General features: G+C 47.2%; 1 protein-coding gene across 1 annotated transcript in view; it reads left to right on the top strand.

The window, feature by feature from the left end:
* The window catches only part of LOC145410123 (hemocyte protein-glutamine gamma-glutamyltransferase-like), a 167,577-nt gene that overhangs the window by 52,660 nt on the left and 90,261 nt on the right, over positions 1-24,656 (top strand). The window contains exons 2-3 of the mRNA XM_080280321.1: positions 2,558-2,767; positions 6,617-6,747. Coding sequence (XP_080136447.1) covers positions 2,558-2,767; positions 6,617-6,747 — 341 coding nt within the window. The remainder of the gene's footprint in view (positions 1-2,557; positions 2,768-6,616; positions 6,748-24,656) is intronic.

Raw genomic sequence — 24,656 nt, 5'->3', positions numbered from 1 at the left:
GTACATCCTCGGTATGATATAAATCGGAGACCAAAAAAAAAAAAATTTTAAATAATGACGGAAACAGAGATCTATGTCCAATGACAATTTTGATAAAGAAAAATTTCCACAGCCATTAACTACTAGAAGCCAAGCTATAAAGAGACCTTGAGGTCAAAGTCACTGGTCTTCTGCGTGTGACCTTAGGTCATCAAGATCCAGAAGTCCACCAAGTTTGGTTTCATGTAAAATCAGGTGACCCCTGTCTTCCAGAGTAATCCAAAATTTTGGACCATAGACGATCTCAGTGAATAATGATTTGATCTGGACTATATTAAGCAGACGCATTCTGGACATAACCCAGTTACACATCATAAAAATTTCAGCCCTCTATCTTAAGTGGTTCTACAACTTTAGAGACCTTTTTTTTTCCGGATCCTATCCGGGTTCTGGTAGTTGGCTCAGGAGGATATTTGGTTAGATGAAGCAGCTAACCAGTACTATAATATGGCAATGAATGAAGGCTGTAGCTTAAACGGTATGCAAATGTTAGTGAGTTAGATTTTCCCTAGAATAAAAATAATATTGACAAAAACAAGAAAATTTCCCACAGGGATGTGGAAAGTTATAATAATAATAATAATAATAATAATAATAATAATAATATAATTAAAACTCTGTAACTGACCTGTGGACAGTCACTAGTCTCTACCTCTGTTTCATAGCATAACCTAGACCCCACTGGGGAGATTTGGCATTTTCTTTCCTATCATAATGGCCTATACCAGGACACATAACCTGGGCCATTCAGATTCCTCGCACAGGCCGTATTGAAATCTCCAATAGACATGACCCACCTATCTCTTTCACAGCGTAATATTGATATGACTTTCTGACATGCCCTTCCACTGCATGTAAGGGATTTGGAACTTTGTTTCTCTCAGCAATGATCCATGACAGGACGCATAACCTGGACGCTTCAGATTCCTTCCACAGTCTCCGATTCTCCCAGAATCGTTGCCAGACTCTGAGATGGGAATAATAATAATACCAGAGAAAACAATAGTCTCCAACTATGTAATAAGTGGAAACTAATAATAATTTACACTGGTACCTTGCACTGCCAGAGTAAAACCCTATGATCAAACATACAGGCATTGCCTGGGACACTGGATGGTCACTTGTATTGTAGGAGAAAACAACCAGAGTCCCATTTTATCCAGGAAACCTTTGTTTCTCGTTGGACCCATTTCCCCAGAGATATATTCCCCAGTGAACCTATATTCCTCCTTGGGCCTATCTCCCCAAGGATATATTCCCCATGAACCTATTCCTTCCTTGGATCTATTCTCCCATTACCCACCAACTCATCAACCTTACCCACCCAATCCATCCACCCTGCCCAATCAGTCCACCCATCCAACCCATTGTTGGTAATAATGATTTGGTTGCAGACGTTAAAAAAAAAATGGTTATTGGCTACCATGTTTCCACCATGTTGGCTGGATTATTTCTTATTAGCTGTAATCTTGACCATCAAGGTGGCCACTTTATCAACTGTAATGTACACATCTAAATTCGTCGTAAAAAGTTACACCTGTTAGAGCTGTTTATAGATTTCTACATGAATCAGTCCCGACTTCCATAAAGGACAGACAAACAGACAAACGAACTTTCTCTTTCATATATACTCATAATAGCAATAACAAGTCCTTTCCCGGCCAATCGGGCCACTCAGTACTTATCCAAATTAAAGTCGTCTCAGAACCACGCTTCCCTTTGGAGCAAGTGCTTTGTGGCCCTATCCAGATGAGAGATATTTCTTAACAGATACCAACACAACCACCACCATCACCACAGCTACTACCTCCATCACCACAGCTACACTCATCATCATCTCCACCACCACAGCTACCACCACCATCACCGCCACAATCACAGGTACAGCCACCAACAACATCATCACCATCACCACAACTACCACCATCACCATCACAGCTACCACCACCACCAACACAATCATCACAGATATCACCACCACCACTATCAGAAGTTATACCCACCGCCATCATCACAGCTACCACCACCACAGCTATCATCGCCACAGCTGCCACCATTTTCTGCTAAATAAATTCTTGTGTCCGTAGGATCAGAGTATAGATACCCTCTCTCTCTCTTTCTCTCTCTCTCTCTCTCTCTCTCTGCAAAACCACACGAAACCACGGATAAGCTCCACTGCCTTTCCCACGTGCGCCTATTATAACACCAACGGAGACAGATGAATGCGAGCCAAAACATCCCTTCAGAAAATATCAATTAATATGAAATTGAAACTGGTACATCTGGGACCTAGCTCCAACCATCCTGACTAGTTTCATCAAGATACTTTTCCATTTTTGGCTACACACACACACACACACACACACACACACACACACACACACACACACACACACACACACACACACACACACACAAGCACGCGCGCGCCCAGGATTACTTTATATTAGGTAACAACAACAACAAAAATAATAGCAATAACAACATCAAAAATATAATCATGTTAACTCTTCCACAGTTACCGATGGCGAACAACAGGTGCGGGTCGAGAGTGTGGATTTTAGAGTGCGTGACGATGCCCTGAACCATCACTGCGAGAAGTTCGAGTTGGTCACCCTCCAAAAAACCCCTGTGTTGAGAAGAGGCGGTGTCTTTACATTTGACATCAAGTTTTCCGCCGAGGTTGATCTCAAGAGAGGTCATGTACTCAAGCTGTACTTCACCTATGGTAGGTTGAGACGGAGGTTGAGGTTTTGTGGCTGTAAGGCGAATGTTGGTGATTTGTAAACTGGTGATTATAAGATGAATAAACGTAAGCTAAAGGCTGGTAGTTGTACGTTGGTGGTATGTAGGGTGTGAGCAGTGGATATACACTGCAAATATTTTTTGTACACTTTGGTGATTGTTGGGTGTGCATGTTGGCTGTTGGTTCTAAATATTTGTTTACCTTCGCCAACGAAGTTGGTGGATGTCTGTTTGTTTGGTTGTCCACAAGATATAAATTTCAATGAAATTTTGTGGGAGGGTGCGCCATGGGCCAAGAAAGAAATTATTAAATTTTGGAACGGATCCGGATCCAAAGTAACCCGCACACTATCTCCAAAACTTCTTAATGATTTTCAATGAAATTTTGTGGAAGGATGGGCCATGGGCCAAGAAAGAATTGATTAATTTAGGGGGCGGATCCGGATCCAGATACGGATCCTATGAATCCCGCACAATATCTCCAAAAGTTCTCAATGAATTTCAGTAACATTTTGTGGAAAAGTGGGCCATGGGTCAAGGAACAATTGATTAATTTGGGGGGCGAATCCGGATCTTATGTATTTCACACATTATGCCCGCGGATCCGGATTCGGATCTTATTTAATCGCAATGGGATGGGCGTAGGTATGCGCTTTCTGAGTGCTTTCTAGTTTAGGTTGTGATTATTTGATGTAGGTTATGAATCCTTATTCCAGGCTACGAATATTGGCTGTAGGTTGTGAATATAGGTTATAGGCCCATGAATAATTGTTGTAGACTTTAAATATTGATTGCAGGTTTTGAATACTGGTAACAGTGAGACTATTGGTTGTAGGTTATGAAAGTTGGTTGTGAATGTTGGTTGTAGAACTGTGATTATTAGTTGCGGATAATAAGTGCTGAATGTAGGCTAAAATTATTGCTCTGAGATTGTGTATACACGCTTCAGACAGTTAAAATTCCCACTCCAAGCCTTCCACTCAGTCTACCTCTCCTTCGCTTCCGCTTCTCAAGTGTCTCCGTAACTACTTTACCCTTTTCTCCAAGCCTTCCACTTCTTTACCTCTCTTTTGCTTCTGCTTCCCGAGTGTCTCCGTAACTACATTTCTCTCTTCTCTCCTCCTTTCCCCACCCCATCTCTTCTAAATCTCCCTAGACACTTTTCCCACCTCTGATACTTACTTTCCCTTTTCCCTTCTCTCTCTTTCCACATTCAACCACTATCCACCCACAGTCTCATATTACCCATGTCTCCCCAACTACTCTCCCCAGCTTTGACCATTCTTCCTCCCTCCCCCTGTTGTGATAAACGGCTCAGTATTTAAACCAATACTTTTTATTATCTACATAAACGACATAGATGAGGACCTAAATTGTAAAGTATCCAAATTTGCAGACGATACTAAAATAACCAGTAAAGTAACTTCAAAGATATAGCGGCAGCAGTTACAAAATGACCTTAATATTTTGGCAAGCTGGGCAGAAAAATGGCAAATGAAATTCAACATAGAAAAATGCAAAGTACTTTATATAGGAAATAACAACGTCCATGCGAATTACAAAATGAACAATGTCCAGTTATCAAGTACAGACAATGAAAAGGATCCCAGCGCGATAATATCAAATGACCTGAAACCGAGTAAGCAGAGCACTGAGGAGGTTAAAATTACAAACAAGTTGGTGGGTTTTATTGGAAGAAATTTTGAGTTTAAATCTGAAAAAGTCATACTTGCCTTGTACAACTGGCTAGTGAGCCCCCATCTCGAGTATTGTGTGCAGTTCTGGTCTCCGTACTACAGAAAGGACATAGAAAAAATAGAGGAAATACAGCGAAGAATCACAAAAATGATACCACGACTGAGAAACAAACCATATGAGGAACGCCTTGAAGAACCTAAATTATTTAGCCTAACGAAACGCAGGGTTAAAAGGTGACCTTATTGAAGTTTTCAAGATCATGAACGGACATGACAACTTAGACATAAATAAATATTTTGAAATAGACCGGTCGAGTCAAACCAGGAGTAATGGATGCAAAATTATGGGAAAACGTTTCCAGTCCCATGAAGCAAAATCCCATGAAGCAAAATACTTCTTCAACCAAGTCATAAATATCTGGAACGGATTTCCCTCAGATACCGTGAGCAATATCTCAGTTATGACATTTAAAAACAAGATAGAGAAGTATTTGCACGAGAATCCTCAGCTGATTTTATTTTTGTCCGAATAACTTTTACCCGCTACGTGTAAGTTCATTCCCCTCCTGTTTACAAGACGCGGTGCTATGTAGAGGGTAAGTACATAGCGCCGCGTCACGTCATATTTATAAAATCTTTAAATGCAAATAAAGTAATACTGTATAAGCACAGACTAGGATCTGCACAAGTAGCCCTGAGATAACGGTCACTACTCTTACTTTCGACCCGCACAGACAGCCTTGAGTTAACGGTCACTGCTCTTACTTTCGACCTTTGATGGGTTGTGGATCACTGAGGGTCCTATTAGTTAAGTGACCACCATTGGGATGTTTTTAATGTACCACTGGTCACTGCTTCAGGAGGTAACTTGTGTATTTGGTCTGCAGGGGAAAGTCCCTTGTCTCAGTGGAGTGAAACGAAGTTGAGGCCTGATTGACTGCTGCCTACCTTAAAAGCGCCAGGCAAGGCTACTGCACCACCCTTGAACATCCACACTGTGCACTGTGCAATTTCCACGCTAAGTCTACAGACGCCCCATTAACTCAGCGTACCCGTACATAATGTCATGCTGTAGTTATTTATTTATTTGATTATTCATTTTACTTTATTACTTTCTCATCCAGGTTATTCAAACTGCTTATAAGTAAATTATTATAGAATGTAACTTTTCCTTTTCAATCTTTCCTATGAAATTATCATGTCAATTTTCCATGCCGCATGGTGGTCCTTCTCACTTTTTCCTGGAGGATTTGGAGGTGGGGAGAGCCTTCTTGCTTTACAATCCTTATCCCTCAGCATGTAGAATTAGATCTTGTAGTCATAACCTGCTCTGTAACAAGCAGCCTCGAAAGGACCATAAGGTCTGTTGCTGTTTGCTTTCCTTTGTATTCCTTTGTATACTCACTCCTCGTGTCCTCCTTCTTCTCTCTCCTTCCCCTCCTCCTTCTCCACTCCTTTCCTCTAATCATCCACTCATCCTCCTTTCGTTCCCAGTCCCCCATATCTCTTCCTCTGTTCCTCCTCAAACCAGTTTCCTTCTCCTCCCCCACCTCCTGGCTTCGGCCTTTGTCGCCTCTCAACCACTCATCTCTCCCATCTCCCACGTTTCCCTTTCCCATTACCATTCTCCCACCCACTCTTCTCAGCTATTCTCCTCTCGTCTAACCACAATGCATCTCCTCGTCCTTCCATTTTTTCGTCTCAAAAAACCAGTTTCCTCACATCTGCCAAACCAGTTTCCTCACCTCTAACCTTCCTCCCCCCCTCCCACACCCACGTCCGCCGCTTGCTTTACCCTCATCTTCTCGCATCCCTCCAACCACGTCTACAAAACTACTATCCGCACCTCTCATCATTCCATCATCTTCCCCTCTCCTCACTTATAATTACTCTTCCTCCCATGTTTTCTCTACAACTTTACCCTCCTCTTCCAACTCCTCCCTCCCACATCTCCTCGTTTTTCCCTTACCTTTCTCCCTTCCCACGCCTCCTATCCCAATCACCCTCCGTACGTCTCCCCTCTCCCTCTCTTCACGTCTAATCACTTTTCTCCGTAACCATTTTCCTCACCTATAACCATTTCCCTATCCAACCACTCTCCTCACCTTTCACCTCTGGCTTCCCCATACCCTCAGGTCCAACCCCCAGTCCCCATAAGGGAACCCAGGCTGTGCTGAATGTGTCGGGCAAGAAACTATTGGACAAGAACCACATGCAGTGGGATGTGAGAACGGTGGAGCAACAAGGTTCCACCATCACTGTTGAGGTACGGTGTGTGTGTGTGTGTGTGTGTGTGTGTGTGTGTGTGTGTGTGTGTGTGTGTGTGTGTGTGTGTGTGTGTGTGTGGGCCTTCAATGCACGGCCACAACTTACCAAGTAAAACAAAATTTTGGCCTGTAGTAGACTTCCACCCGAACGAAGTCATATGTGGGGTTGACTCCACTGGAGCCACACCTATCCTGGAGTGCCCTCGTAAAAGGCGGCCTCTCACCGCAATTTTAGAGAGGGAAAATGAAGACTGATATATAACCTGTAGACGAGAGGACAGTCCGAAGGTGCTTAAGTATGTCTGGCAGTAGCAAGACTATTTTTAATGATTGTCAGTATCCCCAGAGGAATGCTGGATGGTTTTCACATAGATAAATAAAACTGACCTACTTCTGTGCATATTGTCGTAATAAAAATGAGGATAAAAGAACATAGGATCCAAAAATGTGTGTTTGCATTCTTTGATCTTTGGCTTCGTAAAACCCTTATAAAGGCTTAAATAAAATAAATAATTACATAAATAAAAGAGTGGTCTGGAGGTATTGCCCAAGGAATATTTGTATCAAGTTTGAAGCGAACTGGTAAACAGGAGAATTAATAGCTCCAAACTGAAAAGTGTTTGATATATATATATATATATATATATATATATATACACATAAACTGAGGGTTTACAGGAGGCTTCCACTGTTGTGTGGAGAACTAAATATCAAAGATCTCTTTTATCACTGGGTGACTATTTACAATGCTCGAATTAGAAATGTAGATACTACTATTATCATTATCTTCACTAATCTTCATTATCAGGATTGCCTGTCTTCTTAGCCACACACTGGGTTGTTATTACATAATTTTTATGTCCCCTGCTGCCTCACTGTAATTCGTCTCAGGGGAAGTGAACAAAAGAATTGCGTCATAAAAAAAATGAGCAGGAATATAACATAGAGAAGAAGGGAAGATGAGGAAAAGGGAAATACATGCGTATGTAATGGATAGTGTGTTTGTCCTTCACAGTTACATCCCTCATATTGATGAGAGTTGTAACCCCAGTTTGATCAAGCAGACCCATCAACCGTAAGCAAGCAAACGTCCCTGCAGGGTCGTCGGGTGCATGGAATCAATATTCCCTTGCGGCAGACAGAGCATAGAGCGGGGAAGAGTGTGTAGGTTTAGGTCCGGAAGGACGCCGCATATGCGTCTGTGTACCCAGTTAATAGGGACATCACAGTAGGCTCCACATTGCCCCGTTATTTGGTATAATGTTACTACCCAGAGTTATGAATGGTTTCTTGGGTTTTAGGAAGCTATTAGGCTTGTAACTTGGTGTAGAGCCACCCGAAAAAAAAAAAAAAAAAGAAAAAAAAAGAAATAGAGTACAGTATTAAAAAGTGACTGGAGCGATGAGAGAAATAGGACGAGAAGAGGATAGATAAAGAAAAACGACTGGTAAAGTGAAGAAATAGGCAGCACTAAGTTTTGTACTAGATAATGGTCTCCACCACCCACCACCAGGAAGTGACGGTAGTTGTAGTAATGGGGGAAGTTATGATGGTAAGATAGTGCTGATACTGGTAATGATAACACTGAAGTAGTATAAAAGTGCCCAGGAGTACGCAGCGTAGACCTGGGCAGGGGTTTGAAGTGGAGTTGCCTGAAGGCATGCCCAGTAGTACGCAGATTCCCCCCCCTTCCTCCCCCCCCCCCACCCGCGTACTACTGGGCATGCCTTCAGGCAAACCCCACTTCAAGCCCCTGCCCAGGTCCACGCATGCCTAATCCTGGACACTTTGTAATAAAAATCCCCCCCCCCCCTTATATTTAGGGCTGAACATGTTTTAATCAAGAGCTCAACTCACACGTCCACCTGTGGTGGGGTGGTGGGTAAATGACTGAGGGAAAGCTCGAGTGAGCGGCCTTGACTAACTTTCATAGGCGAGTAACTCCCTCTCTCTCTCTTGATTCTGCCTTCTATCTAATTTCTCCTTATTCTCCACACCATTACCACTATTATTACCTAATTTAAGAAACGTCTTTTCATATAAAGGACAAATGAAAAATGAAGTGAAATATTTGCCGTCCCCCTCATCTTCCTCCTCCCCTTCCCCCTCCCCCTCCCCCTCCCCCTCCCTCTTCCTTCTCCCACTGCCAGCAAGCAGTCCCCCCAACCCTTCCCCCCCTCCCACTCTAAATTTAGGCCACAACCTCCTGTCCATAGCTACGCAGGCCACACCTCCCCCGCCCCCCGTCCAAATCTACGCAGGCTGAAGATGTTTAATCATGAGAGCAAACACGTCCACCTCGTACAGTAGCAACTGGCTAAATGACGAAGGGAAGGAACGACCAAGGTGAGTGTTTGACCAACTTTCATTTCCGGGTAGTTTTCACCTACGGAAATAAACAAACATAATCGTTTCTAAGATGCTTTACCTGACCTTGACCGCGGTAGGATACTTTCACCAAGGCGAATGTACTAAAAAAAATGTAAGGCGTAGTCTCCTCTCTCTCTCTCTCTCTCTCCCTCTGTTTTCTAATTTCTTCTTATTCTCTACAGCTACATTCACCCTACAGCTACAGTACCGGTAACTAAAATTAACACCACCACCACTGTTACCTGATTTAAGAAACGTCTTTTCATAATAATATAGGACAAATTAAAATAAGATTTTGTGCTGGTGTGGTTCGTCACCATCATTATAGAAGTTGGGCAGAGCAAGAACAAACACACACACACACACACACACACACACACACACACACACACACACACACCGCTCGCTGGTGCAGTGGTAACGTTCCCGCTTGCCAACTGGTGCACGGAAGTTCGCGCCTCGCTCAGGTTGCGAAAAGTTTCACTGACGAAGTAGGTGGTTACTGTCCCCCTTGAGCAAGGGGACGGGTGTGTGCGTGTGTGAAGGTCACAGCCTTGCCCTTAGATCGGACTATATGAGCTCTCCGCTCCCTTCCGGGAGGGTAAAAGCTGACCATCATGACCATCAAGTGATCCTGACCGACCCGGTGAATTACACACATTTCCCACCGTCACTAACTCAAGATTGCCATTGATCGCCAGCTAGTTCAACAAGGAAGTCGGGCTACTCATGCAGAGACCACAGAAATCGCATATCTTTAAAAATCTCTCCCGTGATATTTAATGATATACCGTACGTAAATTCTTCATGATATTATTCTTTAGTAGTTATACTAATTTCCTAGATATGCTTTAATGCGGTAAATGCAGGAAAACGTTACTATAGCCGCCACGAATGCACACCGAGTGTGACAGCATTCATCACGTATTTACAAGTCTCTAGCTGCACATTTTGTTTGAAACCCATATTGTAATGCTAGGTAAAATTAGGCTCGACTTCTTGTTCCTATTTCACCTAACATGGAGCGAGGTCCTCTTTCGAGACCGGAGCTAGTGCAATGAAGAGAGGCAGGACACAAAAGCTCTAGGCAACAACCTTTACACGTATATTACCACAGTCAGACACAGGACAAATCAGCAGATATTACAGCACAATATATAGCAATATAAAACCTTATCTAGGATATGTGTATCTCGCAGGATACTTGCTTCTCTGATAATAATGACAACACAAACAATCCTAGTGTATCAGGAGTGCAGTAAATATTGGCGCGCACGGTGGCGCGGGAGGGGGGAGGTCGAGTCTCACTAGGAGAAGATAGGGGAGGTGTGGGGAGTGAGTTGTGACGGCTAGGGGAAAGTTATGGTAATACTGGAGGGCGGCAGATATTAGCTGTGAAGTTTATATGGTTTCCACTAGCCAAAAGACTTTGGTAATTGATTTTATTCTTGATTTACACTTACTCGAGATATTGGAGTGAGAGAGGGTGATAAACAAGATTTATGGGTAGCGTGGGGGAGGGAGAGAATACTATTAATACTTCCTTTCACAATATTCCTTCACAGTAATGGGGGTATGTCTTTATAGGGGAATCTCCCGGCGGCACAGGCTTATTAATTGTATAACAGGGATGTCACTCACATGTATAGTCAATCAGATCTTGTTCCACACTCTCGTCCTTTAACTTCTCACTGTGATCTTAATTACCCCGATATTCACTATATGAAATCACTGCACAATACTTACATTAGGAGGAATCACACTTAACCTAAATCACTCGTGCTACAATATCACACGTATTCATTAGGGGGATAGGCAGGAACACGTCATCGGCGATCCTGCCGGGCTAGGGACACCGCCAATGCGAGGCGTGCCGAGAGGGCACAGGATAACTTGTAAGGGCGTCCTCTCGCGTCCTGGGCTTCCCGTGGCTTCCGGGCTTGGCTCAGGCGTGTGGCCCTCGGGACTGGGGCCGAATAGCTCCAGGAACCTCTGTGATAAGTCCCGGCGTCGTGGGGGCGTAGAGAGATCACGCCCGAGTGTCCTGGGGAGAACCGAGAGAGACTGTGGGCTGCGGTCTCCAGCGTCTAGGGGCGCCGACAGAGAAGGGCTGTGGCAGTGACTTCCACTGGGGTCCGTCAGGTGCATCTGCTCTAGAGCCACGCGGAGGGAACAGAGACCAGGGGAGGCTGGAAGGCCTGTCTGGGTCACTCTGGGACAGGAAGCCTGGGCTCCAGTCTCCTGCCGTGGGGACATCTCTCTACTCACCTCTCTCTGCACACCCTCGGAGCGACCGTAGATCGTCTCACGAGGGAGGGAGTGACAATAGGTCGTCTCTACCAAGACACTCTCGGAGCGACCATAGATCGTCTCACAAGGATGGGAGTGACCATGGATCATCTCTACCGGAGCACTTTCGGAGCGACCATGGATCGTCTCATGAGGATGGGAGCGACCATAGATCATCTCTACTGGAGCACTTTCAGAGCGACCATAGATTGTCTCAAGAGGATGGGAGTGACCATAGATCGTCTCTACCAGAGCACTTTCGGAGCAACCATAGATCGTCTCACGAGGATGGGAGCAACCATAGATCGTCTCTACCGGAGCACTTTCGGAGTGACCATAGATCACCTCACGAGGATGGGAGCGACCATAGATCGTCTCTACCGGAGCACTTTCGAAGTGACCATAGATCGTCTCACAAGGATGGGAGCGACCATAGATCGTCTCACGAGGATGGGAGCGACCATAGATCGTCTCTACTGGAGCACTTCCAGAGCGACCATAGATCGTCTCACAAGGATGGGAGCGACCATAGATCGTCTCTACCGGAACACTTTGGGAGCGACCATGGATCGTCTCTACCAGAGGGGCGCCGTCTGGAGTATCTTTTCTAACTCCACCCCTAGCTGGCTCAGCAATTCCACTCCGCAAAGGTAGTGTCCTTCTCCTACAGTGGCGGCGGTGTGGTGGCTGCATGACACAGGGGCGCACGGCCCGGGCTGACATGTGTCGCCGTTGCCGGGAGTGGTGGTGGCTGGTGGCGGCTACCTCGTGGGGTCCGTTTGGGGGTGTCGGTGCATCTTCGGGCATACTAAGCTGTTTTTGGCTTGCCCTGTCGTCGGGGGTACTATGGTACTCTTTGGGGGCACTGTTTTTCAAGCCACGCATTTTACAACTTTCCCCCTGTAAAAAGTCACGTCCTCGTGGCTGGAGGTGGAACGCTTGTGTGTTGGAGGTGGTGTAGACGGGCTGGAGGTGTTGCAGCATAGTTTGCCAGGCGACAGTGTAGGGGTTCTCTTCTTGTGCTGGGTCGCAGGTGAGGAAGAGTGTGGAGGTGGCGGTGGTAGACTGGAGGAGGTTTAGCAGGTGGTGTGGCCCGTGGAGTCTGTGGTTCCTGCCAAGGGTAGGTGCCCATACGGCCCGCTTCACTCTCATCTTGCTTGGTGTGGCTGTCGGTGTGGTTGGGGGCTGAATGCTGGATACTGTGGGTAAGGGCCGGGTTTTGTGCCGTGGTAATGCGACGTTGAGTCTCTGGGGAGTACAGGTAGAGGGGATTTGGGCCTGATGTAGCTTGATGGTGTGAAGTCGTGGAGAGGTGGGTGGCGTAGGGGTGTGTGAGTATGGGGCGGGCGGGCGTGAGAGGTGGCCCGAGCGAGTGGTGGTGGTCTTGAGGGTCGGGGTGGGGGGAGAAGTGGGCGTCTGGGATGGGCGGGTTGTTTTGCGTGTTGTGGGCGCAGTGGGGCGCGGTGTTGGCGGAGTGGGTGTACGGATGGTGGGTGGAGGAGGGGGGGTGGTAGTGGGTTGTGGTGAGGGTGTGGTGGCGTGGGCGGAAGATGTGGGAGTGGGCGTTGAGGGGGAGGCCATGGAAGGAAGGGGTGAGGGTGAGGGAGGGGTGGCAGGGGAGGCATCAGGTGAGGTGCTGGGGGTGGTGGTGGTCAGGGAGGTGGAGATGGTAGGGGGGGTGGAGTGGGAGGGTGAGGAAGAAACACAGCACTCATATGTGACTGTAGAGGGTGGTGCGGGAGCCGGAGGGGGCTGGGGGTGTGGGGCCGGAGCGGGGGAGGTGGGCGTGCAGAAAGGCCGCACGTGACGGTTGCGGAGGGTACGGGGAGTGCCGTGATAGTCTACGACTACTTGGTATGGGTTGGGGACTTTGGTGATTGTGTGGGGCCCCGTGAAACGGGGGGCAAGCTTGTGGGGAGTGGGAAGTTGGGCGACGACGACTGTGTCACCCGGGTTGAAAGGGTTGGTGGCTGTGTCGGGTCCAAGGTCTAGGTTCTTTTGTAGGTGGTATGTCCACCCTTTTAGCAGGTGTAGTGGGTCTGTAGTGGGAGTGGAAGCGAGCGGTTGCAGGTGATGGCGTAGGGGTAGTAGGAGGGGGGTTTCGCCAAAGATTCTTTCATGAGGGGAAACCCCGTCTTCTCTGGGGCACGAATTCATGCCCCATTGGACAATTTTTACATGTGCCGGCCAATTGTCGTCTTTTGTAGCCTCGATTCTGGTGCGTAACTGATTGTTAAGGGTACGATGGCTACGTTCACATACCGCGTTCCCTTGTGGCCAGTATGGTGAGGAGTGGGAGATCTTGTACCCAAAAATCCTGGCTAGTTCTTCCCAGACTTTTCCGGAGAACTCAGGGGCATTATCGGAATGGATGGCTTGGGGAATGCCAAAGTACGGGAACACGTGTCGGAGCAGGGCATTGGCGACAGCAACGGCATGATGTTCCTTAGCTGGGCAGGCTACTACGAATTTGGAGTACGTGTCTACAAAAGTGATCACATATTTATATCCAGATTTAGGGGGAAGAGGGCCTACTACGTCGATCGTCAGGAGTTGCCAGGGGTTGTGGGCGGTGATATGGCCAGATGGCCCGGCGGTCCAGGTGATATCTTTCCCAAGCGCGGCAAGTCTGGATAATTTCCTTGGCGAGGGTGGAGAGATTTGGGGCCCAGTAAATATCATTGAACACCTGTAGTAATTTTTTGGTGCCCAAGTGGATGCCGTTGTGAGCATGTAGGTGGCGTAGGGTGTCACGTGCCGCATTGGGGGTCAAGAGGATGTGTCCGGACGGGGTTAGAAGGTGGTCGCCCTGTCAGCACAGTTTGGGGAATAGGTGAGCAGGGATTCAGGGGGGCCGTTCCTTGTGGTGCCAGAGTTGTAGTAGGTCAGGGTCCGGTTGTACCACGTGGATGGGAAGGCGGGAGAGGGCATCTGCATTGGTGTGGAGCTTTCCGGGTCTGTATGAAATCTCGTACTGAAACTCCTCTAGGGTGTCACGCCACCAGACGAGTTGGGCGTTATGGGAGTCTGATTGGCGCAACCACTGGAGTGATTGGTGGTCGGTGATTATCGTGACTTGGGTCCCGGAAAGATAAGCCCTAAAATATTGGAGGGCCCAGATTATGCCGAGGCATTCTCGCCTGGTGGCGGCATAATTTTTTTCGGCTGGGTTCAGAGTGCGGCTGGCGCAGGCGATGATGTGTTCCCGGCTGGCCTGTACCTGGGCTAAGACGGCGCCTATCGCGGTAAGGGATACATCCATGTAGAGGCGAAAAGGGAAGGCATAGTCGGGGAAGGCCACGATGGGGGCCAAGACAAGCTTGTCTTTTAGCTGTTGAAAAGCAGCTCGCCGATCCTCGGTCCAGAGGAAAGGTTCTCCTTTTCGTGTCAAGTCATGAAGAGGCTTAGTGATCTGCGCGAATCCCTTCACGAAGCGACGGTAATAGGACGTGAGTCCCAGGAAGGCGTGGACGCTGTGGACATCCTGCGGAGGTGGTATGTCCGCTATGGCATGGAGCTTGTCGGGATCTCAGGAAATTCCTGCTTGGGAAATAGTATGTCCTAGGAACGAGACAGTCTTAGTGGCCAGGACACATTTAGAAGGATGTAGCTTGAGGCCTGCCTGGCGAATTCTGGTGAAAACTCAACAGAGGCGCTGCAAGTGGTCGGCCCAGGTCTGGCTAAAAACAATGACGTCGTCAAGATAAGCTAAACATTTCCCAAGTGAGGCCGCTCAAGACAGATTCCATTAGTCTGGAGAAAGTGGCAGGGGCGTTGCAGAGGCCGAATGGCAGAATATTGAATTCGTAATGTTTGCCATTACTTGTGGAAAAGGCCGTCTTGCCTCGATGGTCCGGGTGGACGGGGACCTGCCAGTATCCAGACTGGAGGTCGAGGGTAAAAAACCAAGACGCCTCGTAGAGGGAGTCTAGGGAATCATCAATGCGGGGGAGGGGGTGGCATCTTTAATGGTGACGTCGTTCACACGGCGGTAGTCGATGCAAAACCGCATCGTGCCGTCTTTCTTTTTTACTAGAATGACGGGAGAGGACCACGGGCTGGTGGAGGGGGAGATAACACCTGCCTCTTCCATTTCGCGCACCTGGTGGTCCTCCTTTTCTCTCCGTCGGGGGTTCTTGCGTCGGGGAGGTTGTCGTATAGGTGGGCCTGTCGTATGGATTTCGTGCGGCAGGTACATAGTATGCCCTATATCTGCTGGTCCTGTCGCAAACAAATCCTGGAAATCCAGGAGGAGGCGGCGTAAGGTGTCTGACTGCTGGTTGGAGAGATGATCAGGGATGGGGGGTAGAGGGGTGGGGTGGTGGAAGGAGGATGGGGCACACGGCTCGGCTTCCTCCATCTCTCTGATGATAAGCCCTTTGGGGAGGGTGAGAGGGGACAGGGCGAGATTGGCAATGCGGATGGCGGCGTGGTGGGGAGGGAGGAAGGTGGGGGACACAAGGCAGGCAGAAAGGGGTCCGGAGGGGAGGAGGGGGGAGAACAAAGCAGATGGACCTGAGGGCCTGTTAAGGGGCACCCATGCCTCATGGTGGGAGGGGATGGTAATGGCGGCGGAGATGGTGGCAGGGAAAGAGAGGTCAGGAGTGGGGTGGAAAGGCACGAGAGGGGGGGGAGAGGGAGGTGGAAAAAGGGGGGAGAAGGGGGGCACTGGGGGGAGGAAGAGGGCGAATCCTCCGGCCGGGGCCGCGGCGTGCATGTGCAAACGGCTGGGGTGGAACAGGGTGGGGGGCGGAACTGGAGTTGTCAGTGGCGACAGTCGATCGTGGCTCCGAGTTTTTGGAGCAAGTCTAACCCTTAATACCCGTCATAACTCCAGCAGGAGGAATAAAAAATGATGAATGGATGTTGGGTGGACACTGGCTGGTGGGTGTCGACCCGTAGGGCCCGAGTTTCCCCACGGATGGGCAGGGGGCCATCCCCCGCGTCCACAAGGTGAGTGGTAGTAGGGCGGAGTGGGCCAAACCGCGATTTGTAGCGGGAGAAATAGTGGCTGTAAAGGCAGGACCTGGCTGCTCCCGTATCGACTATAGTCGGAATCCCGGCCGTTTGCGGGTGAGGTGTGGCCCGCACCTGTGTACAGTGTTGCCACGTTTTCTATACCGTTATCTCTCTCTCTCTCTCTCTCTCTCTCTCTCCTGGCGGGAAATGAGCCACCCTGAGTACTTTTGATTCTTTTATAAGTTATTTATAATTGTGCTTTCATTTGTTAATTTGGTTTTGTTATATTTAGTAGTAGATGGAGTGTCAAAGTTACTGTCTGCTGAGAGGTTTGTTACGTTACTGATTCATACACCCCGACGTAGTGGGGTGTGGGTGGGAGTGTGGATGTGGGTTTGTTGGGGTGGTGGTCCAGGGGGGAGGGGAAGTGTGAAGGGGGATTTGACCTGAGACACCCAGGAGGGATTAAGAAGGGAGGGAAGGGGAAGGGGGGGCTGGATTCACCTACCACGTGGTCAGTATTAGAAGAGAGAGAGAGAAAGAAATTACGTGTATAGATATATGTGCATCAATAGGAACAATGTATATCAGTGTGTGCAGTATGTACAAAGGAACAAATGAATACAAAGAAGGCAGTGACAGACCTCTCTCTCTCTCTCTCTCTCTCTCTCTCTCTCCTGGGTGTGTAAGTATTGCCACTCACAAGAATTACATGAATTATTTCTTTTACTTTGGATATTGGCATATTTCTTCTTTTTTCAGGCTCATTATCTTATATCCATAACTGTGATATTATTACCCACCCTAAAACTACGCTAAAAACCATTAAAAGTGACTACAATATCTTTTAGCAACACTGTACAATATGTATGCCATGTTTCTGTGTTACTGTATAAATATTTTATACATAATAAGATTACTGTTGATTCATCCATCAAAATACACAAGTGTAAATTTTATTCATCTGAATTTATCGAATTTGTGATGCCTTGTACATAAATAGCTTCCGTTTCACATCGCAATTTGGGGAAACGTGGCACCATTGTACACAGGTGCGGGCCACACCTCACCCGCAAACGGCCGGGATTCCGACTATAGTAGTCTGACCTTCATGCCGTTTATTTTCATCTTGTGGTATACTGGAGGGCGATACTTAAGGGTAATGGTCCCCGCCACCGTGGGTTGGTGCGGGGGCGGGCCTAAATATCCAGCTGGCTAAGGCTTTCGTTCTCCTGTTCCTGCTCCAATTCTCCTGAATGGGGCTCGTCCACGGGCGTCAGCTCGTCCCCTGAGGCCTCGCCTTCTAAGACGGACACTTTACGCGAACCCGGGGCTGTGATTCTGTGGCGAGCAGCTTTAAGCTGGTCCTGTATGTCATGAAGGGGGCAGCAGGAGTTGCAGGCTGTGAATTCCCACGGGTTGATCAGAATTAGGTTCGGGTTTTCTCGCGGGGCGGGGCACCGATGGGAGGGGTGTGCCCTGGGCGGGCTAGGCATCGGGGTTGGGCTGGTGTAAGGCAGAGGTGGACGCGGTGTGGCTGGGGTAGCCGTGGGTCGGGTGGGGAATTTCTTAACAACATTAATTTGTTGCAGAGAAGGGCAGGCAGTCAGGAGGCGCCGCATCAGCTGTATATCTCTATCCATGTCTCCTGTTGGGTCATGGATAGTGAAGTGTTGTTTCACAACACTTGGGAGTACTCTGAGCAGAGTATTAAATGTATGCTGATCCCGGGTTTCCTCATGTGCCTCCAGGTAGGCAGCAGTAACCAGGCGTCTTGCCTGTATCAGGGTATTATCTAAATCCCCCGTCGAATGCAAAACTATCCAATTTGGATAGAGCCACTACTTTCCCTAATGATGGGGTGATGGCTTGTACAGTGAACTTTGTAAAGTTCTGCCAGGTGATTTCTGGAACGATTTTCGGCGCTATGTTCGCCGCTGCTTTACCCAATAGTGGTAGTGTGACTGCAATTTTTTGTTGGTCATTTTCAAAGCCAATATCCAGTAAGGGTTTAATTATTGCCAGACATGTGTGTATATCATACTGATCGGGGTCAAACTTGGGTAACTGAACGTGCGGTTTGGTTGCCATTTTGCCAAATATTTCCTGATTACCTCTCTCTTACACCCGGGTCTAGAACCACCGCTGGCCACCAGTGTAATGCTAGGTGAAATTAGGCTTGACTTCTCATTCCTATTTCACCTGACGTGGAGCGGGTGTCCTCTTTCGAGACTGGAGCTAGTGCAATAAAGAGAGGCAGGACACAAAAACTCTAGGCAACAACCTTTACACGTATATTACCACACTCAGACACAGGACAAATCAGCAGATATTACAGCACAATATATAGCAATATAAAACCTTATCTAGGATATGTGTATCTCGCAGGATACTTGCTTCTCTGATAGTAATGACAACACAAACAATCCTAGTGTATCAGGAGTGCAGTAAATATAGGCGCGCACGGTGGCGCGGGAGCGGGGGGGGGGTTGAGTCTCACTAGGAGGAGATAGGGGAGGTGTGGGGAGTGACTTGTGACGGCTAGGGGAAAGTTATGGTAATACTGGAGGGCGGCAGATATTAGCTGTGAAGTTTATATGGTTTCCACTAGCCAAAAGACTTAGGTAATTGATTTTATTCTTGATCTACACTTACTCAAGATATTGGAGTGAGAGAGGGTGATAAACAAGATTTATGGGTAGCGTGGGGAAGGAAGAGAATACTATTAATACTTCCTTTCACAATATTCCTTCACAGTAATGGGGGTATGTCTTTATAGGGGAATCTCCCGGCAGCACAGGCTTATTAATTGTATAACAGGGATGTCACTCACATGTATAGTCAATCAGATCTTGTTCCACACTCTCGTCCTTTAACTTCTCACTGTGATCTTAATTACCCCGATATTCACTATATGAAATCACTGCACAATACTTACATTAGGGGGAATCACACTTAACCTAAATCACTCGTGCTACAATATCACACGTATTCATCAGGGGGGATAGGCAGGAACACGTCATCAGCGATCCTGCCGGGCTAGGGACACCGCCAATGCGAGGCATGCAGAGAGGGCGCGGGATAACTCGTAAGGGCGTCCTCTCGCGTCCTGGGCTTCCCGTGGCTTCCGGGCTTGGCTCAGGCGTGTGGCCCTCCGGACTGGGGCCGAATAGCTCCAGGAACTTCTGTGATAAGTTCCAGCGTCGTGGGGGCGTAGAGAGATCACGTCTGGGTGTCCTGGGGAGAACTGAGAGAGACTGTGGGCTGCGGTCTCCAGCATCTAGGGGCGCCGACACTGGAGGGCTGCGGCAGCAACTTCCACTGGGGTCTGTCAGGTGCGTCTGCTCTAGAGCCAGGCATAGGGAACAGAGACCAGGGGAGGTTGGGAGGCCTGTCTGGGTCACTCTGGGACAGGAAGCCTGGGCTCCAGTCTCCTGCCGTGGGGACGTCTCTCTACTCACCTCTCTCTGCACACCCTCGGAGCAACCGTAGATCGTCTCACGAGGGAGGGAGCGACAATAGGTCGTCTCTACCAAGACACTCTCAGAGCGACCATAGATCGTCTCACGAGGATGGGAGCGACCATGGATCGTCTCTACCGGAGCACTTTCGGAGCGACCATGGATCGTCTCACGAGGATGGGAACGACCATGGATCGTCTCTACCGGAGCACTTTCGGAGTGACCATGGATCGTCTCACGAGGATGGGAGCGACCATAGATCGTCTCTACCGGAGCACTTTCGGAGTGACCATAGATCGTCTCACGAGGATGGGAGTGACCATAGATCGTCTCTATTGGAGCACTTTCGGAGCGACCATAGATCGTCTCACGAGGATGGGAGCGACCATAGATCGTCTCTACCGGAGCACTTTCGGAGCGACCATAGATCGTCTCACGAGGATGGGAGCGACCATAGATCGTCTCTACCAGAGGGGCGCCGTCTGGAGTAACTTTTCTAACTCCACCCCTAGCTGGCTCAGCAATTCCACTCCGCGAAGGTAGTGTCCTTCTCCTACGGTTGCAGCGGCGTGGAGGCTGCATGACACAGGGACGCACGGCCCGGGCTGACATGTGTCGCTGTTGCCGGGAGTGGTGGTGGCTGGTGGCGGCTACCCCGTGGGGTCCGTGTGGGGGTGTCGGCGCATCTTCGGGCACACTAAGCTGTTTTTGGCTTGCCCTGTCATCGGGGGTACTATGGTATTCTTCGGGGGCACTGTTTTTCAAGCCACGCATTTTACGTATAATTTAGCTTTCTAAAAGAACAGTGTTTAAAGCCGAAATCATGCAGAGACGAGACAACCGGCCGAAATCCGACGATGCCGAGGGCTCCAAAATACTGTACAAAAACTCAACACGCCAGTTGTGTACCCTGAACAGGGTATTCCTCTAGACTTCAGGAAATACTTCAGTCTTGGCACTGTCCATTTTTCTCTGCAACGGTTTTCCATGATCTTTGTACAGTAGGTCCAGCGGGGCAGTATACACAAGTGAGTTTGTTGTTTATAATCGTAACGTACGATCTTTAGCCATGTCGTTCTAATATTTCTTAATGAAGATTCATTACATGTTTCTCACAACACTGTTTATTTTGTTTTCATTGACACATACATGAAATGGATGTAAAATAAAGCCTATCGATATTTAAGGAGGGAAAGAATAATAACTGTCCCCAAATCGGGATGGTAGACTCAGCCTACCATTTCTTTATCTTCCTTGACTATAATACAACCTCTCTTCCTTGTGGCAGTGACTAAAATAATGTTGTTATAATTTCTCTCTTCCTTTTAGTGACACAGAGGGCACATAAAATGAACGGAGTTTAGTAGACCGACTTTGATTTTGAAAATTAAATAATCTGGTGAAGAGTGGCAGTTTCTCCTTGGTTAGTGACATCGGGAAATCTTGAAGGTCGGATTTGCGGAGCTCGCAGAAGTGATTTTGATTATTGAGTAAAAAGATAAAATAATTTTGTGTCTTGATTACTTGTTTACAGAGAACTGGTGAGACAGGTCAGAGGTATTTTATTTACACTTTAGTGGCTTGATTAGGTTATGTTTACAGGGAGCTGGTAAGATAGGTCAAGAATGTTTACAGATATTTACAAGTGATTCTTTTGACACAATGGCTGTAAAAGGGCAACATGCTATGGATTGGATAAAGGATGTAATTATGTTAAGTGGCACAGTAGATTTCGTAACGCCTCTTGCCTAGCGATTTATGCTGAATATAACACTTCAGTATCGTCTGTATGTTACTCGTGCATACCCCGTCGAGACAATAACTATACAGACAGCATACACGAGAATGGTAAGGTGTTATAGCAAACTAGATCGCTGAGGAGAAGATAGTACTAATCTTCCAGTGGCATCTAGAATATGACCTAAAATGATGAGAGGTTCCCAGTAATGGTGATGATACTGGTCTTCGAAAGAGAGAGAGAGAGAGAGAGAGAACTGAAGGCCGAAAGCAGCAAGTTGAGGGTGAGGTATCCTGTGTACGTGTACTGGTGGTGTGTGTGATGACCGTGTGGGTTTATGTACAGTCACTCATAAAAGAAAAGACCCCCCCTGCTTTAGAGGCAATATAACTCGGGGTATTCAGTGTTGGTAACAGTGTATTTGACGTCAGCCATATGGGGGGATGAGGAGGGGTGTTTGAGAGGAGGGCGGAGTTAATCTGCACGAAACACTGCTTCAATCCACATTTCGAATCAAACATACATTATATCTGATTTGTTATGTTGTCCTTCACACAAAATTAACTTTATGCTACAAGAACAAAGAACTTTCAGGTGATAACACAATCCCATACCCGAAACATTTATGCAGTAATGCCGCACACCTTCATAAATCCCACCCTCTCATTCTCACCCTCACCCAGTCTCACCTTACTCTCACCTTCACTCTCTCTCACACTCTCACACTTTCAGCCTCACTCGCACTCTCACCCTAACTGTCACTGTCACTACCACTATCAACGTCACTCTCTCTCTCTCTCTCTCTGGTCCGTTTAGCCGACGAAGCACAGTACTGCCATCACACACATGATCACACATTAATGAGGTGTGTGGCCACCGCAGATGTGCAGTAAAACTGTCAATCATATAAAGATAAACCTGGTTCTTAATAAGTTGATAAGGTATCACTTTAATCTATCCCAGACATTGTTTGAAACCAGATATTGGGAAGGGAGGATTAGAAGGCACGGAGTGGTTCGTGGCAACCATGTCTGTTATCAGATTCTAGGTTGTTGGATTCTGGGTTATCAGATTCAAGGTTTTATTTATAATGGCAGGCTACCTTGGTTATAGATATACCATTATAATGTATAACCACATAATACTCAGTGTAATCTATAATTGTGTGTGTGTGTGTGTGTGTGTGTGTGTGTACTGGGGGGGGGGGATTTCCGAGCCGTGGAGGAATGTTGAGGAATACAGGAATGCAGTATACTCTCGACTTAAGTCATCCCTTTTACTGTATTGGTAAAGTCGTTTATAATTAATAGTTCACTGTTCCGTATAGCATACTATATGGTGCAATTTATGGCTCTATAACACTTGTCATAATTTTTATTTCATTATTTCCTCATAGTGTGTTATTACTGGACTTGTGTATAAATAGCCAAGTAATACCTACCACACACACACACACACACACACACACACACACACACACACAATTATAGATTACACTGATTATTATGTGGTTATACATTATAATGGTATATCTATAACCAAGGTAGCCTGCCATTATAAATAAAACCTTGAATCTGATAACCCAGAATCCAACAACCTAGAATCTGATAACAGACATGGTTGCCACGAACCACTCCGTGCCTTCTAATCCTCCCTTCCCAATATCTGGTTTCAAACAATGTCTGGGATAGATTAAAGTGATACCTTATCAACTTATTAAGAACCAGGTTTATCTTTATATGATTGACAGTTTTACTGCACATCTGCGGTGGCCACACACCTCATTAATGTGTGATCATGTGTGCGATGGCAGTACTGTGCTTCGTCGGCTAAACCGACCAGAGAGAGAGAGAGAGAGAGAGAGAGAGAGTGACGTTGATAGTGGTAGTGACAGTGACAGTTAGGGTGAGAGTGCGAGTGAGGCTGAAAGTGTGAGAGAGAGTGAAGGTGAGAGTAAGGTGAGACTGGGTGAGGGTGAGAATGAGAGGGTGGGATTTATGAAGGTGTGCGGCATTACTGCATAAATGTTTCGGGTATGGGATTGTGTTATCACCTGAAAGTTCTTTGTTCTTGTAGCATAAAGTTAATTTTGTGTGAAGGACAACATAACAAATCAGATATAATGTATGTTTGACTAGATATGTGGATTGAAGCAGTGTTTCGTGCAGATTAACTCCGCCCTCCTCTCAAACACCCCTCCTCATCCCTCCATATGGCTGACGTCAAATACACTGTTACCAACACTGAATACCCCGAGTTATATTGCCTCTAACGCAGGGGGGGTCTTTTCTTTTATGAGTGACTGTACATACAAAGTGTACACTCGCTGGTGAAATAAGCGCGAAATGCCCGCACCTATTTGTTACTGTATTCTCTATTTAGTCGTAATAGTCAGTTTTCTCACTGGATTCTAAATAAGAAGTTATTTGCTGCATGTAGTAAGGAGGAAGACAGTAGAATGTGGCAATGAGAGGACAGTTACTCTTGGACATGGGATGAATGACATTTGGCTACTTTGTAGAAGCTCACCATTAACAGTGAAACAATACTTGATGGAGAAAGTTACATATAGATCTTGCCAAGACTTCTTCATTACTACACTATACATACAGGGTCTGCAATTGGGCACTTGTGTGCGTGTAATTCACCGGGTCGGTCAGGATCACTTGATGGTCGTGATCGTCAGCTTTTACCCTCCCGAAAGGGAACTGAGAGCTCATATAGTCCGATCTAAGGGCAAGGCTGTGACCTTCACACAAGCACACACCCGTCCCCTTGCTCTAGGGGGACAGTAACCACCCACTTCGTCAGTGAAACTTTTCGCAACCTGAGCGAGGCGTGAACTCCCGTCCACCAGTTGGCAAGCGAGAACGTGACCACTGCACCAGGGAGCGGTGTGTGTGTGTGTGTGTGTGTGTGTGTGTGTGTGTGTGTGTGTGACACTCGCAAGTTCATACAAGTCTGCCACTGCTTCTTGACAGAAGACAGTTTTCTAGGTATTTGTGTCGAGCGTCATTCTAACATGTGATATATTAGTATGATTTAGATATTTCGTATGTTTTAGTTCAAACATTTTATAATTTAAAAGTCA

This window comes from Coenobita brevimanus, chromosome 84, assembly GCF_032717465.1.
Source record: "Coenobita brevimanus isolate Jiangsu-jjx chromosome 84, ASM3271746v2, whole genome shotgun sequence".
NCBI classification, from domain to species: Eukaryota; Metazoa; Arthropoda; class Malacostraca; order Decapoda; family Coenobitidae; genus Coenobita; species Coenobita brevimanus.
The sequence above is the reverse complement of the archived record's forward strand: the minus strand, read 5'-3'. Positions and strand labels throughout refer to the sequence as shown.